A 16272-nucleotide genomic window follows, 5' to 3' on the forward strand; every position below is an offset into this window, starting at 1 on the left:
CCTCTGATAAATAAACAATATGTAGCCTTTCCTTTGGGTCCTGTTTCAATTCCTTAACCCTAACTAAACTGGGCCATTTTGTATTTCTTTGTTTTTCCATTGAACTTTGTCATTTGATGCTTTTTCCTTTCATTTACAAAGATCTGTGCACACACTACTCCATGTTTGGGCCACTAAAACAATAATTCAACACCTCAGAATGGTTAACCACGTCCATGTGACCACAGGGAAGGACGTTTCACCTGCTCGTGCTGAATGAGCCAGATTGATGAAGATGAATGAGTAGTATGAACTTGAGAGCGACGAATTAAGGTTTAATTAAATGTATTCCAGACTTCGGTGATTTACAGACTTGAAAATTAGCAGCACAAATTTGAAGGCTATCCTCTGTCTGTCACAGGCAACTTTGAAGGAGAGATGCTGCTCTCAACTGACTTTTTACAAGGTTCCTTGCCGTTGCGGTTCCCACCTTCTTGATGCCATTCTAGTGATAGATTAGATAACTCCAAGTTTCTTGCCAACATCGTAGAACGTCTGAGCGCACTGGTCGATCTCGGCTTCAGTGTGAGCTGCTGAGATCTGAACCCTGATACGAGCTAGACCTGCAGAGATTGATACAATGGAAATCAAATAAATATATCCATGTGTCAATTTTCTTAACAAAGATATCGGCTAAGCCTGCAGAGGTTGAAACACAATATAAATCAACCAACCAACCCTACTTAAACTGGCCGTTTCAGACCATTTTTAAGGGGGGAAGGGGTTAGCCCCCCTGCCACTCCTAACAATCTATAAATCTTGCCAAAAAATGTCTGTGCACACAGATGTTGAAACGTGTGTAAAGGATACTGCCATAAGGACTTTTTCTTTACGGACTGAAGCAGAATTAAAATCTAGATGACTAGCTGACAATGCAATGAAGTGGCAATTTTAATGAAATGGTGGCTTGTAAAATTCATGACAATAACACTTGTGTGACTTTGACTTGTACAGTTCCCAAACTGTTGGCCCGAATTGGTGAGAATAATAACTAGCTACTTCTCTAAACTGTGATATATTTTCATTACAAAACAGATCTTGTGAAGGTGAACAAGAAGTGCATCTTCTCTGTGTTATATTGTAATTGAACTTTACATGTTGATAAATGTGGAATGAACAAACACAATTCTAACCTTTAGGGACTACGGGATAGCTGAAGCCGATGACATAGATCCCTCGATCCAACATTTCCTCTGCGAAGCGTCCAGCTAAGCTAGCTTCTCCCAGCATAATGGGACATATTGGATGCGTTGTACCCTAGGAAAGACACAAAATGACACTGAGAAATGAGACACAATTCGTGCCCTTCATCGGGTTAAAAATTAACTCCATTGACTGTCACTTGGTATGAAATTATCATTTCAGGGGCTCTTTTGTTCCACATTTTAACAATTTTCGAATTTTAGGGACTGTTTCTCTCATTTCAAGGGCTTTTTTGTGTATGTAGAATATTATCATTTGAAACTTAATTTTTAAATTGTTTTGGGTAGATGTAAGGGCAACTTTAGGAAAGATTGTCCCAAGAAGCATTCAATTTGGGGAATTCTATGGACAATTTTGTCTGTTTTTCAGGAAAAAATTTGTTTTTCACCCTCATTAGTTCACTTACCCAGACTTTGAATCCTGCATCGTTCATGTGCTTTCTGAATCTCTGTGTGTTGCTATCCACTTTGGATACCAGCGAGTTATCTCTCATTATCATATCAAAAACCTGCACAATGGAACAGAGAAACGTGTCACAATGACATCAAACCGGAAGATTCCAGTATAAGAGCGTATGATAATAAAATAAACAGTCTCTACTTATTCTTTGAGCTCTTTTGGAATGTTTTTCTCCTGGTTATAATCCAACAATGCTCTTCCGCTGACACATTTAAACGCTACCTGAAGATGTGTCTACTTAATGCTTCCTATCCTGAATGGTCAATTACTCATTCCAAATGGTCACTCAATCCTCGATTATATGTAACTTTTTTTTCTCCCTCTCAGAGTACATTTGGCCCAATATGAAACTTATCTTTAACTTTAAGTTTTACCATTTCAATGATAACTATCCTTGTCATCGCTGCTAAATTTCTAAACATAATCTTTGCTACAATCATTTTCAAAATATGTCAGTAACAATGCCCAATTCAAGTTTTATTACTTTATACCATTAGCACCATCAAAAAAGAAAAAATGTTGGACGGAATGGCAGACTAAATGAAAGTAGACTATTTGGTGAGTGGACGAGTTGGTAATAAATTAATTAGCAATTCACCCTCGGAACTTCCATAAGTTGCTACCCCAATGCCTGCTTTTCATGAACAACAGTTACACAGACAAAAGCATACTTTCATTTCCTTCTTGCAGCTCATATTGAACGTGAATGCAGAATGTTCTAACTCAGCGATATATCATATTGGCGATATTTTGCTAGTAGCGCGAAGAAGAGCCACACTAAAGCTTTTCATTGTGCACTCTTCAGAGTATGACACCCGGGGGGGGCCACTTACATTGACGAGCGGATACCATGCGCGACCCAAAAAACACGTAAAAAGGATGTCTTTTTCACGATAGGGCACGTTACGTACGTAATGTGATAAGGGTGTCAAAAACACAAAAATAATGGAAAAAGGGTATCTATTTCACTAGGAATATTACGTGTTAAGGGTTGAATTTTCGGGAATGATAAAACAAAATAAAAAATGTTTTATAAAGGATGTCCTTTTTGCCCCAACACTTCGTGTTTAGAGTCCGATTTGTGCGAGGTGTAGAGGGTGGGGTCGTACTAAACCAAATAAGGTAAAGCCAACAACCGAAGGAGCCGTACCAATAAAACATTCTAGTACTTGTTTAGGGGTTCATTTCAGGGAATATTTGCCAAGAGTATCGCTTTGTTTCCAATACTTGTTAAGGGTCCACCTAGGGTTTCACACGCCAATACTTGTTAAGGGGTGCATTTTCAGAATATGGAAATTACGTGTTTAGGGTGCTTTTCGAGACCCCATGGTCGCGCATGGTATCCACTCGTCAATGGAAGTGGCCCCCCCCCCGAGTATGACACACAAATGAATGGAAGCGAACACATAAAAAAATATAACAAAAGGCGCGTAATCGGACTGGCATGAAATTTTAAACAAATAAATAAACTAACACTGAAATCATACATCCACCAGCACTAGATGGCATGAGCCTTTCTGAATCTACATAGTGACTTACCTTAGAAGCACAGGCAACAACAGGAGGGGGGAGAGAGTTTGAGAAGAGATACGGTCTTGATTTCTGCCTCAGCATATCTGTCAATGACTTCGGTCCACATGTATAGCCACCTATGTAAAACCGATTACATATGAAAGGTCAAGTATGATAATGAATAAGATTATTTGAATCATTAAAAAGACCACACAAAAAAGAACCACTAAGAATTCCATGAAATTTTGACTTGAATTGAGAAAATTACATTTTATCATGGACGGCATGCAAATGAGTGATGGCATCACACGCTCTTTATTACTTGTGTATTTATAATATTAAAAAATAAAGGTACCCATTTGGTTCATCTGGGTTGAGTGGATCAATGGATCAATTTCTTGTTGAAGAAAAGTACGCCATGGCTGGAATTTGAACCCACGACCGTCTGTTTCAAAGTGTGGAGACTAATCCACTTGTCCACAACACTCCACATAGTACTAGACTATCTGAGAAGAACCCCTACTTCATGCAGACCAAGTTAATATGATAAGTATATAATCACCGCTGGTGGAGGTAATAGGCAAATTATCACTTACGAGGCAAGCTGGGTGTAGCTACCTTTCTGAAGCGGAGCTGAGGAAAGATAGCAAGTACATCCAGCTTGCTGAAAGAAACCGATATCAATGTGTCTCTATAATAAGAATTTTCATCTAAAAGAAAAATCAAAATTTTTTTCAAAAAAATCCATCTAGACGATTATGCTTGTCGCGTATGTAAGCCGTGCACAAGTATCCGATATATTGCTGCAGGAAGTGTTATTGTGACCTCAAACAGGAATGTTACCATCACAACAAAACAATCGAGGGGTAATGCACCTCTATTTTGCACAAAGATTTACACTGCATGCACGTATCTACATTTTTCGCGATCGTCACTGCTGGTGATGGACTAAAATGGACCAAAAAAATCTAGTGGCAATGACATCTTCATTTCACACGTACTCAAACTAATTCATAACATGGTATGACACTTTGGGCTAAAAAAATCAGCAACACCAAAAATCTAGTGGCAATGACATCTTCATTTCACGCGTACTCAAACTAATTCATAACGTGGTATGACCCTTTGGGCTAAAAAAATTAGCAACACCAAAAACATCCATCACTGCGTGTGATGATTCCACGATGGCATGTGTTCTACCTACGTTTAGCAGCACCCATCCATCTTCTCAGGGCATTCTCCCCTTTCTCTTTTTTTTTGGGGGGGGGGGGAAGGGTGGATATATTTTAGGACGGGTTGTTTTGTCCTATACAAACTATATTTTTTGATAACTTCGTATTTATTTTGTGAGTATTATTTCTCTCTCATTTATTTTTTATCTTTTTATTTTTATTTTTTTCATTTGATTACATATGTCTGTATTTGTACTCTGTTCTTGGTTTTGTTATCTATTTTGGAGGGGCCAAAATTGTACAAGCATTGCTTTTTAGTGGGTCCCTCCATTTCCATCTTAATTTAATTTCTATTGAAAAATAGTATACTTATTTAAAACCGCCAATGTGTTGCCCAAATCTTGTAAGTTTTTTTCACAACATATGTATTATTATTTTTGTTTCTTTGCAATGGATACAATTACTTATTTTTATATATATGGTATACAATTTGTTTTTGTTTGATGGAAGTGAAATAAATAAAATTGAATTGAAAATTGAATTGAATTTAATTGATGGTGAAACTACCCTTTATCACATGACCGACTTCTGACCAATCCTATAGCAAGATTCTTGGTATGCAGAACATGATTAAAATTAATCCCTCCAAAACTTACCAGCTGCACCTCCGAGAGCCTTCCCTAAAGTGGAGTTGATGATGTGACTAGCGCCGTCGATACCAAGATGTTCTTCTGTGCCCCGCCCAGTAGCACCTAAGAAACCGGTCGCGTGGCATTCGTCGATAAAGACAAGGGCATCGTACTTCTTGGATAGTGTAACGATCTCCCTGTATGAAAAATGAACAAAGTATGACAAATGAGATTATACTACATTAGACCAGATTAGATTAATAGATTAGAATGTTCTTCTGTACCCCCCCCCCCTCCTGTAGCACCAAGAAAACAGGTAGCCTGACATTCATCATACATCATACTTCTTAAATAATGCAACTATCTCCCTGGCCTGTATGATGTAGGAACAAAATATAACAAAATTAGATTACAACAAAAGATTAGACTAGATTAGACTTAATACATTTATAAGATGGTCGTAAAATATTTAGCTTGTGCTTTGCGCTTGCATTATTATCATATGATATATCTTATCTCACTTGTAAAATAAAACTAAGTTGCCTTTAGGACTCCCCCTAAAATACAACAATTAACAATGGCTTCAAGCAATTGGAGAAAGTATGGAGGAAAAATCTTTTCCACCCCACCCTCCCCCCCCCCCTTGGCGAAAGATAGACCCACCCTCGGTTATATGAAATCAAGGAACTTTTGGGGAATAAATAATAACATTTATCTGTCATTCAATGAAATATAGTAACTATATTTCATGAAATGACAGAAAAATTCCACTCCTTCATGCTACATGTATGTTTGGCCTTCAGGCTCTGTCACGCCGTCCTGTGCAGGACTTGTATATTGGACTTCTGAGTGGCCATTTTTGCTAAACCAGGTAATCCGCAGGTCATCCCTTTGACAGTATCTTGCAGGTATCTCGCATGCAAGAGCGCAAGCAAGTCTCATTTGGCCGCAGGAAAGTTTTGAACATGCTCTAACAATTTTTGCAGGTGAGTTGCAGGTGATTGCCACGATTCGCCCGCGGGGCTTTCATAGGATGATATGACAGGGTCCAAACTCTAAGGCTGTATTCTGAAGTCAAGTTTAGCTTAGACCATGGTCTAACTCCATGCTAAAATTATGGGAAGCCAAAGGTGTCAAAATTTTTATTAAGCTGTATGTTTCTTATGTTTACTGTGCTCTTTCCTGATTCATCGATGGTGAAGAAAATCATCCATTTACGCTTCCTAAACAATTATGATTTGAGAGCCAGATGAGTTGAAATATATCTTTACTCTTAGTGATTTATGTAACAATTGGCTATCCATACTTAAACCGCAATTTTAAACCCGAGTTAAACTTAAACCCGACTTTAGAATACAGACTTAAGAATACATGCATCCCTGGTTAGACTGTCTGTTAACCTTACCTAAGGGGTGATATATCGCCATCCATGCTAAACACACCATCGGTGACAATCAATCTCATCCTATTCTGAGGCATACAATATAAGGAATTATTTACCTGAGAGGTGATATATCACCATCCATGCTAAACACACCATCAGTGACAATCAATCTCATCCTATTCTGAGGCATACAATATAAGGAATTATTTACCTGAGAGGTGATATATCACCATCCATGCTAAACACACCATCAGTGACAATCAATCTCATCCTATTCTGAGGCATACAATATAAGGAATTATTTACCTGAGGGGTGATATATCGCCATCCATGCTAAACACACCATCAGTGACAATCAACCTCATCCTATTCTGAGGCATACAATATAAGGAATTATTTACCTGAGAGGTGATATATCACCATCCATGCTAAACACACCATCAGTGACAATCAACCTCATCCTATTCTGAGGCATACAATATAAGGAATTATTTACCTGAGAGGTGATATATCGCCATCCATGCTAAATACACCATCAGTGACAATCAACCTCATCCTATTCTAAGGCATACAATATTTTTATGAGGAATTATTTACCTGAGAGGTGATATATTACCATCCATACTAAATACACCATCGCTGACACTCAACCTCATCCTATTCTGAGGCATAATATATAAGGAATTATTTACCTGAGGGGTGATATATCGCCATCCATGCTAAATACACCATCAGTGACAATCAACCTCATCCTATTCTAAGGCATACAATATAAGGAATTATTTACCTGAGGGGTGATATATCGCCATCCATGCTAAATACACCATCGGTGACAATCAATCTCATCCTATTCTGAGGCATACAATATAAGGAATTATTTACCTGATAAGGGGTGATATATCACCATCCATGCTAAATACACCATCGGTGACAATCAACCTCATCCTATTCTGAGGCATACAATATAAGGAATTATTTACCTGAGAGGTGATATATCGCCATCCATGCTAAATACACCATCAGTGACAATCAATCGCATCCTGCAGTCCATAGACTCGCTAAGCTGTGATTCCAAATCTAATAAAAGAAAGTTATATCAATAAAAGTAACCTATATCCTCATAGAGGTAAACTGTTATTCTAAGCTCTAAATTATTCTACTTTAACCCCTAAAATTAGCCATCCCCCCATTCAATTTCCTTGTACCTTAAAAATATACAGTGCATAAATTGCAATATTCAACATATTCATTACTGATGAAAAGTTGCAGAGGTCTGTCCAAACCCCACAGAATTTTAAGAATTCAATCATTCAATGGGTGAAGGTATTAATCAATAAAAAAACAAATTCAAAGAAATTATCAAAACAATAAAAGCTCTTCTTTATCCTTAAAAATTAATTTAGCAAGCACAGAGTTAGTTCGATTATCATGTTGCATCAACTAATACAGTTTACCCTTCAGATTGAATTTGTAAAACTTGTAAAACTTTCATCAAAATATGATTTTTTTTTCTTCAAAAGACATTGTTTTTACCATGCAATCATAAATCATTCTTTATTTATTATCATTTACTTTATCATAATCATCACTAAATGAGTAATTTAATCATTATTTATTTATTTATTTATTCATGTTTTATTTAACAAAAAATCGATAAAAACAACAGTGGAGGGTAGTCCCGTTCAGTTAAAAACTGGTTTACAACGGAGCCCTCCACGAATAAAAGAAACATAAACATGATAAAAAAAGCAGAACACATACATAGTAAATAAATTAATAACAGAAAATGAGTATAATGAAATAGTTAACATAACACAATTTGTAATCAAAATAAAAGTTTGAAAACATAGACAAAAACACAAACATATAAAAAAAAAATTAAAAAATAAAAAATAAAAAAATCATGATGATAAGGTGTGGCTGAACGTGGTATATCCACCCCCTACCTCCCTCCCACACTTGGCCAGGTTGTAAAGTTAAAGCATGTTGATGAAAGTTTTGCAATCAACAGGCAACAGATCTGCTTACCTTCCATATTCATATGTTTATACCGATACCTCCTTGCCTTGCACAATCTGATCCCATCAATGATCGAGGCATGGTTGAGTTCATCGGAGAGCACAGCATCCTCGGGCGTCAACATGGCTTCAAACAACCCAGCGTTTGCATCAAAACAGCTGGCGTACAAAATGGAGTCCTCGCGGCCATGAAAGAGTGCAATTTTCTGCTCAAGATCCTTATGAATATCCTAGAAATGAATTAAAATCATTACACCAATTAATTATTAAATTCTGGACCGCCAAATACGACAACAGCATTATATGGCATCAGCATAGCTTAAAACCCCCATCATTAGCACAAGAACTGGTGGTGTGTTAGATGGGATTCCTCGCAGATAGGAAAGACAGTGATTTTCTGTACAAGATCCTTATGAATATCCTGGAAATGATTTGAAACATTGAACCCATTCATTATCGAGGAGCGTTGTGGCCTAATGGATTAGTCTTCAGACTATAAAAAAGAGGGTCATGGGTTCGAATCCCAGCCATGGCGTAAATCTTTCGGCAAGAAATTTATCTGCATTGCGCTGCACTCGACCCAGGTGAGGTGAATGGGTACCCAGTAGGATTTACTCCTTGAACGCTTTAGCGCCTATCAATATGGGGGCTCAGCTACAGCTGGGGTAATAACAGGATACCAAGTATCAAAGCGCAGTCAAGTATATGCACAGGGACCTGGGAACGATTTTTTCAGTGGGGGTGCTGAAATCTCTCCTCAAAGGTGGAGGGGGGAGGAGGGGACACAATTGAGTTTTCCATAATTACACACACACACACACACCTCTAAGGACACCACACACACCCAGGCCCCCCATATATATATGTACATACATATATATGACAGTCACTTCTTACCTTTTTTTTATAAAAGAACATAGATATATAATTAGAGCGCGAAGCGCAAGCTATTTTTTTTTGGGGGGGTTCATGTATTTTGTCCTGAACAAATTGAACATTTTGAGCAATGTTTGTGGTCCTAAACAAAATGCATATGTAACAAATAATAACTGCGAAAGTGATCAGTGCGAGCAGATATATTTTATATACGCTCTGATCGAAAGGAAAGTGGTATAAGGACTGTTTGCAGTTACCCATTAAGACGATACATATATCAACAACCAAATAACCAACCGAGCTGAAAATTTTGACATTCAGACCTAAATACTGGACATTCTAAGCACTTTTTTAATAATGAAGAGGATAAGTATATAACTATACAATTGATGAAATAAAAATGAGTTTTCAGACCTAAATACGGGACATCTTAAGCACTTTTTAAATTACGAACAGGGTAGGTATATAACTATACAATTGATGCGAGCGCGAAGCGCGAGCGGAAATAAAAATGAGATATCAGACCTAAAAACGGGACATCTTAAGCACTTTTTAAATTATGAACAGGATAGGTATATAAATATACAATTGATGTGAGCGCGAAGCGCGAGCGGAATCAAAATTGAGATTTCAGATAAAAAAACAAGACATTCTAAGCACTTTTCTAATAATGAAGAGGATAGGTATACAACTTTAAAATTGATGCGAGTGCGAAGCGCGAGCGGAAACAAAATTGAGATTTCAACCAAAAAAATTGAGACATTCTAAGCACTTTTCTAATAATGAAGAGGATAGGTATATAACTATACAATTGATGCAAGCGCGAAGCGCGAGCTGAAATAAAAATGAGATTTCAGACCTAAAAAAAGGACATTCTAAGCACTTTTCTAATCATGAACAGGATAGGTATATAACTATACAATTGATGCGAGCGCGAAGCGCGAGCGGAAACAAAATTGAGATTTCAGACCTATAATTGGGACATTCTATTCATGTTTTGTAAATCAAGAAAATGATGGGTAATAATGTGAGCGTGAAGCGCGAGCAGAAAATTTTTGATATTTGAACAGATAAAGAAAAATCAGATGAACATAAGAATAAAGATTTGATCAAAATCCGACAAAGAATATAAAAATTATTGCATTTTAAAGATTAGCATTACTCCGGTGAAACAGTTTTAAGCATGTCTTCATTAATATTCAACGAGCAAACTGATGATGTCATATCCCCACTTGTTCTTTTGTATTTTTTTTAAATATTTTCCCTTCAAGAACCAAAAACAGTTGAATTGGCAACTGATTTAGTCTATTAGATATTCTTTGCTGCAACTCATTATACGGGAGAGATATCATTTACACTGGTATGAAAAATGAAACGATTTTTATTCAATGTAATAACACAAGAAACATGATAGTGTGGATGTGACATCTTCAACCCACATAGGCAGAAATCCCAGAGGGGACAGGGGGACGTGCCCCCTACCAAAAATACATTACTTCACAATCGAAATAACACCTTTTGGACTAAATGATCTTACATTTTGGGTGAAAAACTTTTTTTTCTTTTTTTTTTGCTTGTCATATTTTCCAGGCCCTGGTCCCCTTATCTTTGTGGACAGATTTCCGCACATGTCAACCCACCTATTAAATATTCATGACAACATGCATATCACCATTTTCATAAAATATTGCTAAACTTTAGAATTATATAACTTAAATATTTGTTAGATTTTCATAAAATTTTATTTGATATAAATATTTTCAGCCCAGAGTAGCCCCAAACAAGCTGCGTATAAAACATGCGTGTGTGTGTTTAAAGTAAGACCTTGTATCTGGGCAGTGTAAATACATTTTTTATTATAAAAATCAATAATGCGAGCGCGAAGCGCGAGCAGAAAATATTTGATATTCCGATCTGAAAAAGGATGAATTTAAACACTATTTAAGTTTTGTGTCGGATAATTCTGAAGGGGGGGTGGGTTCTACGAAACGTGGTTCATTTTCATTACATTTCTGTCATTTATCAACTTACCACTAGATTTCCAGGAGGTGCTGCCTATGGAAAATAACACATGCAGAATCCCCAAAATGTTGGTGCTTCACCCCCAGCACCCCGCTTCCCAGCGCCATGGGGCAGGGCGAAAAAGACTGAAATTTGATTTCTATTGTCTGACTTGTAATTGTTTATACAAAACACGGGCGGTCGAGCGCATGCACTCACTTGATTTGAACCTAGAAGTTTCAAGTCAGCCACACCTATGTCCCTCCCTGCTATCGAGTAGTGTGTAAACTATATCACGTATTGCGCGCCACTACCATGACTACGTCTGTATCGGAGTGCCGAGCGTGATTGAATCGCGTCATAGAAGGGATGTTATTGGAGTATGTGAAAGAATATGTAAATGATTTGCAATTGTCGGATGTGATAATTATGTACATCATAACATATATAAAAAAAAACACAAAGGGAACCTGATTTCGTGGGGGTGCTGCCTATGGAAAATAATACACGCAGCACCCCCAGGAAAATTTATGGGGGTGCTTCAGCACCCCCGCTTCCCAGGTCCCTGTATATGCACATAGCAACTGCGGTATATAAATGGACATGTATTATTATTATCAAAATATGTGTCATTGAAATGATCATTCAAATAACGCTAAAATGGTTATTTGAAAGCAACAAAATGTGAGCATGGTAAAACCTCTCAAAGGTATATCTCCATTTTCATGCACTTTTTGCCTTGTATTTCATGCATGGTACCCATGTAATAACAAATTTGCAATGACAGTTTAAAGCTTCTGTAATCTTACAATCCGATTGGCCGATGGTAAACTTGTTCTAGAAATTTTGCATTTGTTATTATAATACGTATAATATGACCCTGATAAATGATAGAGGAATTTCAGAATTAAATAATGGGAAAAGCTACATATTCAATCTTGCTTTGTTTTTTTCTTCTTTTTTTTTTTGTAATGCACCCAGATAAACATTAATAGTGCTAGGTTGACTACCTATTCTTTTGCTTGCAAGAGGAAAGTAACTTATTCTGCTAAATTTTACAAATAAGAAATCACATACCATCTAGTTTCAATCAGAGATAAGCAGTCTGCTTTTTTTTAAGTTGATCAATTTTTAGTGTTTAACTTCAGAGGCTAAATTACCTGTGTTCCGCAGATGAACCTGGCTGAACTTAGCCCAGCACCATAATCATCTAATGCTTGTTTTGCAGCATCTATCACTTCAGGGTGGCTCTAAAGTGAAAAAGAAAGTGGAAAAAGAAAATGGTGTAATAAGTACAAGTGATGGTTGTTGATAGGACAAATTAACAGTTTTTATACTTTATACATGATTCACATTTGTAAAGTGGTTGTTAGTATTTTTTCACATGCATAGAATTTTTTACTTTTTATTGGAGTAGCCTTCACTCCGTCACATGCACTATTCAAGTCATTAGTTCTAACCATAGATGTAAAAAAAAAATGCTTTCAGCCTCGCACATTCATGTTCACCCCTGCCTTCAATCCGTTTTTGTTCATATCCTCTACTAACTTCTATGAAAAAAATTAAATATTCCCACTTTCCAAATGTGATCATTTCTCAATCCACCCATTAACAAAGATTAAAGAATTTTCAAAATCTGAGAAGATTCCAACCTAATACTCGGCAAAAAAAGGTTCTTGGACACTTATAAAAGTTAAAATATTCCTTATAGATATTAGATTAAAGGCAAATTATTGTATGTCAACATGATCAGACAATATTCATTTTCCAGTGTGACATGACATTTTCATGTGAACAGTCATGCATGGGTGGTGCTTTAAACAATAGCAATGTCAGTAAAAGAAAATTGCAAGAAATTGATCAGTCAGCGCATGGCTGGTTACAGGCATTAAAGAATAGCAATGTCAGTAAACGAAAATTGCAAGAAAATTGTCATTCTTTCCGTTGTGAAAGTTTGTGTAGCATAAATATATACATATAAATATATAATGCAAACTTAAAGTCAAATACCGCTCTAAAAGTGAAGAGAAAGTTATCTACCTTGGATGCATCACTATTCCACTGGAAATTTAAGTCAAAGTTAGTTGATGAAAACAATTTCAAATTTTAGTTTCTTGGCATAGGCAAAAGAAAATTATCCTTGTCCTCTTATCTTCTGAAGGGGTTGTAGGCCCTAGGTTGACCACTCCTAGGGCGGTCTCTAACTGCATCAGTAGCCAAATAACGCTGGTTTAAATTTGAAATAAATTTGAAATTGTTGTTGGTGAAACTTAGAAATATCAAGCCACTTGTCTAAATGACTGCCCAGACTGCAACATTCTTATTGCTCTTGCACGCGCTTGGTTGGAAAGCTTCATCTTGGAAGTGAGTGTCCAAAAGATCCACCTCATTATGCATCTAATGATGCAACCCAAAGCATTCAATTCAGATGATAACAACCTGCTGAAATTGTTGAATGTATGCCTACAGGATAGCCATGATCATTATCGTTTGAATTGTCCATTTCTTGCAATTTTCATTTACTGATCTTGCTATTGTTTAATGCATTTAATCACCCATGCATGACTGTTCACATGAAAATGTCATGTTATAATGGAAGAGGAATATTGTCTGGTCATGTTGACATACAATAATTTGCCTAAGTTAATAGAATATCTATATATGGAATATTTTAACTTTTATGAGTGTCCAAGAACTTTTTTTGCTGAGTGTAGAATGGGATTAGCTTTCAATTGACACAAGTTTACAAGGAAAAGCTAGGTAGCTGTTTGCACAAAAGTTGTGAATGTTCTTTGATAATCCGGCCATGTTATGATCTTGTGGGAACAATCTCAACTTTCAAAGAATGTGACCATTTCTCAATGCATACTTACAGAGAGGCCGAGGTAGTTGTTTGCGCAAAAGTTGAGAATATTCTTTGACAATCCGGCCACCTTGATGTCAGCAGCTTGCCTGGTAGTGATCACCCTTTCTGGTTTGTATGTCCCAGCCTCATGAATGGAGTCCATCACTTCTTGCATGGTGTTGTCTAGCACTGCTGCAGGGACTGTACTCCGAGAACGAGCGCCAGTCTTCTGCAGGAGTGCCCTGGCAAGCATCCATCTTCCTATACGTTGAGCTACAGAGTAAAAGAAAGGAATTTTAATTGCCAACCAATATATTTCTTACAGGGTAAGTCCTGTAAAAATATATCTGAATAAAGAGATTTATCAATTCAGCACACTACTGAAACTTTCACCGATATCGGATTTAGATCGACTAGATCTACATGCACTGTACATGTGCAAGATGATATCATCATTAATTCCACAATTAGCACCTGTGGTCATCGCACGAAGCTGTAGAAATATTGAAGCAACTCATTGCTAAGAAAAAACAGTTTTAGTCAGAGTGATCGACTCCTGGATCAGTCTTCCTTCTTCTGTAATCTTGGCATATTTGTTGAATTCTTTCAAAACTACACTGGACCATTATGTAACCTTCTTCGTTGAATGAGTGGACTGGACAAACACTGGTCCTCAATATACACCAAATTCTTCCACAGAAACAGCCCTCCACACATATAGTCTACAGTTGTTTGTGGACTAGTAAAAAAAATCTCGAAGGAAAGATCAGAAGCATAAAGCATTACAGGATCATCTAATTCTTCCATACAATGATAATGATGATGAATGATAACTTACACTTACATGTAACTTAAAGTTACACTTCCACTAAGTTCCACACCACTAAATTTTGCTTTATTTTCACAAAAAATGGTTAGATATTCACATTCATTTCTGGTTGGTTCGCTTGGTCAGGTTGTTGTACAGTTATGCAAAATAATGCATGAGCGATCCTACAAAAAATACACCGTCTAAGATGATACCCATGTTTTTAAACCTTTTTTCTTCTGACATGGGAGTTGTTGTCCTTCCCCAGGTGCTCCTGTACTTTTTTCTTCTTTTTTTCAAATTTCTCCTCTGACCTCTGGCTCTGACAAAGTCTTGATTGATGAGCATGATGATTGCTTAGTCAGTGTTCATGGTGTTCAGAAGTTTGAAGTTGAACAACCATTACCGTTCACTTTTAAGTAACATAAAATATAAATAATTAAATTAAATTAAAAGGAGATCAAAGCTTTTGGCCTTGGTCTACTTTTGTTTGACAGACAAAACATCAGGGCATGCCAAACATCAGTAATGTATATCGTTTTTAACTTCAAGTTGGACTTGAAGACGACAAACGCAGCTGCAGAACTGCCACTGCCAGGCCAGGCAGGGGAAATGACGGTCACGCAAACAATGAAACATGGACCACCGCCCTCGCCGCACACATATATGTGCCGCACCACCCTGTCTGCGCTTCGACTGTCATTGCAGTTGCAGTGCCAGTGCAGTGCCCAGTCGCGTAGACACAGCTGCGAGTACGATTAAATAGCGTTCTACATGAAGGGGGAAAAAGGGTCATAAATCACTAAAATCATTCTTTCCTACATGCTTCAATCTTTTCTATAGTATAATGGTTATCGTGTTCTAATTTATTAGGCTTTAACACTCTCAATAACAAGAAAATAACTTACGAAACATTTTGACCAATCAATGTTGTGAAAATGGACAAGCCTCCGTAACACCCATCTGTAAAGTCGCTTTAATGAAGCAAATGCTCGTTGAAAAATTACTTTTGTTGTTATCCGTTTCCAGAGCTGAGTCCACACCCACACCCAAACGATCTCCAACAAACCAAGGTAACACTCTCAGTGGGTCTGTCACAAATTTGAATGTTATTATTCTAGAAAACAACAGAAGAAGAAAAATAACTAATAACAATCTTTTTATGACGAAGGCTTACATCACATGTCCATTAATTTGAAGTGGATCCCTAGCTTTCACTTCAAATTGTGATACTTCTTAGGGGTGGGGGGTATTAGTGACTTTTGTTGGTTTAGGTTGATATTGCCGGTCTACTCTAGTCTACAAATGTAGACCCACATCTGCAGT

The 16272-nt window shown here is 37.0% G+C and overlaps 1 protein-coding gene across 1 annotated transcript; it reads right to left on the reverse strand.

The window, feature by feature from the left end:
• Nucleotides 1–253: 253 nt before the first annotated feature.
• Nucleotides 254–15940, reverse strand: LOC121417443 (2-amino-3-ketobutyrate coenzyme A ligase, mitochondrial-like). Its single transcript, XM_041611158.1, has 10 exons — nucleotides 15855–15940; nucleotides 14167–14411; nucleotides 12454–12543; nucleotides 8427–8646; nucleotides 7379–7475; nucleotides 5042–5211; nucleotides 3241–3350; nucleotides 1649–1750; nucleotides 1173–1296; nucleotides 254–602 (listed from the first exon to the last, which is right to left on the reverse strand). The coding sequence occupies exons 1-10, from the start codon at nucleotides 15859–15861 to the stop codon at nucleotides 496–498; spliced, it is 1272 nt and encodes a 423-aa protein (XP_041467092.1). The 5' UTR covers nucleotides 15862–15940; the 3' UTR covers nucleotides 254–495.
• Nucleotides 15941–16272: the final 332 nt, after the last annotated feature.

This window comes from Lytechinus variegatus, chromosome 6 (genome assembly GCF_018143015.1).
Source record: "Lytechinus variegatus isolate NC3 chromosome 6, Lvar_3.0, whole genome shotgun sequence".
Lineage (NCBI taxonomy): Eukaryota > Metazoa > Echinodermata > Echinoidea > Temnopleuroida > Toxopneustidae > Lytechinus > Lytechinus variegatus.

Coding starts and splice junctions, on each gene's coding strand:
- LOC121417443 (XM_041611158.1), bottom strand. Junction 1,751..3,240: donor TTGTTGCCTGTGCTTCTAAG/GTAAGTCACTAT, acceptor TCCATTGTGCAG/GTTTTTGATATGATAATGAG. Junction 603..1,172: donor CTATCCCGTAGTCCCTAAAG/GTTAGAATTGTG, acceptor CAATCTCTGCAG/GTCTAGCTCGTATCAGGGTT.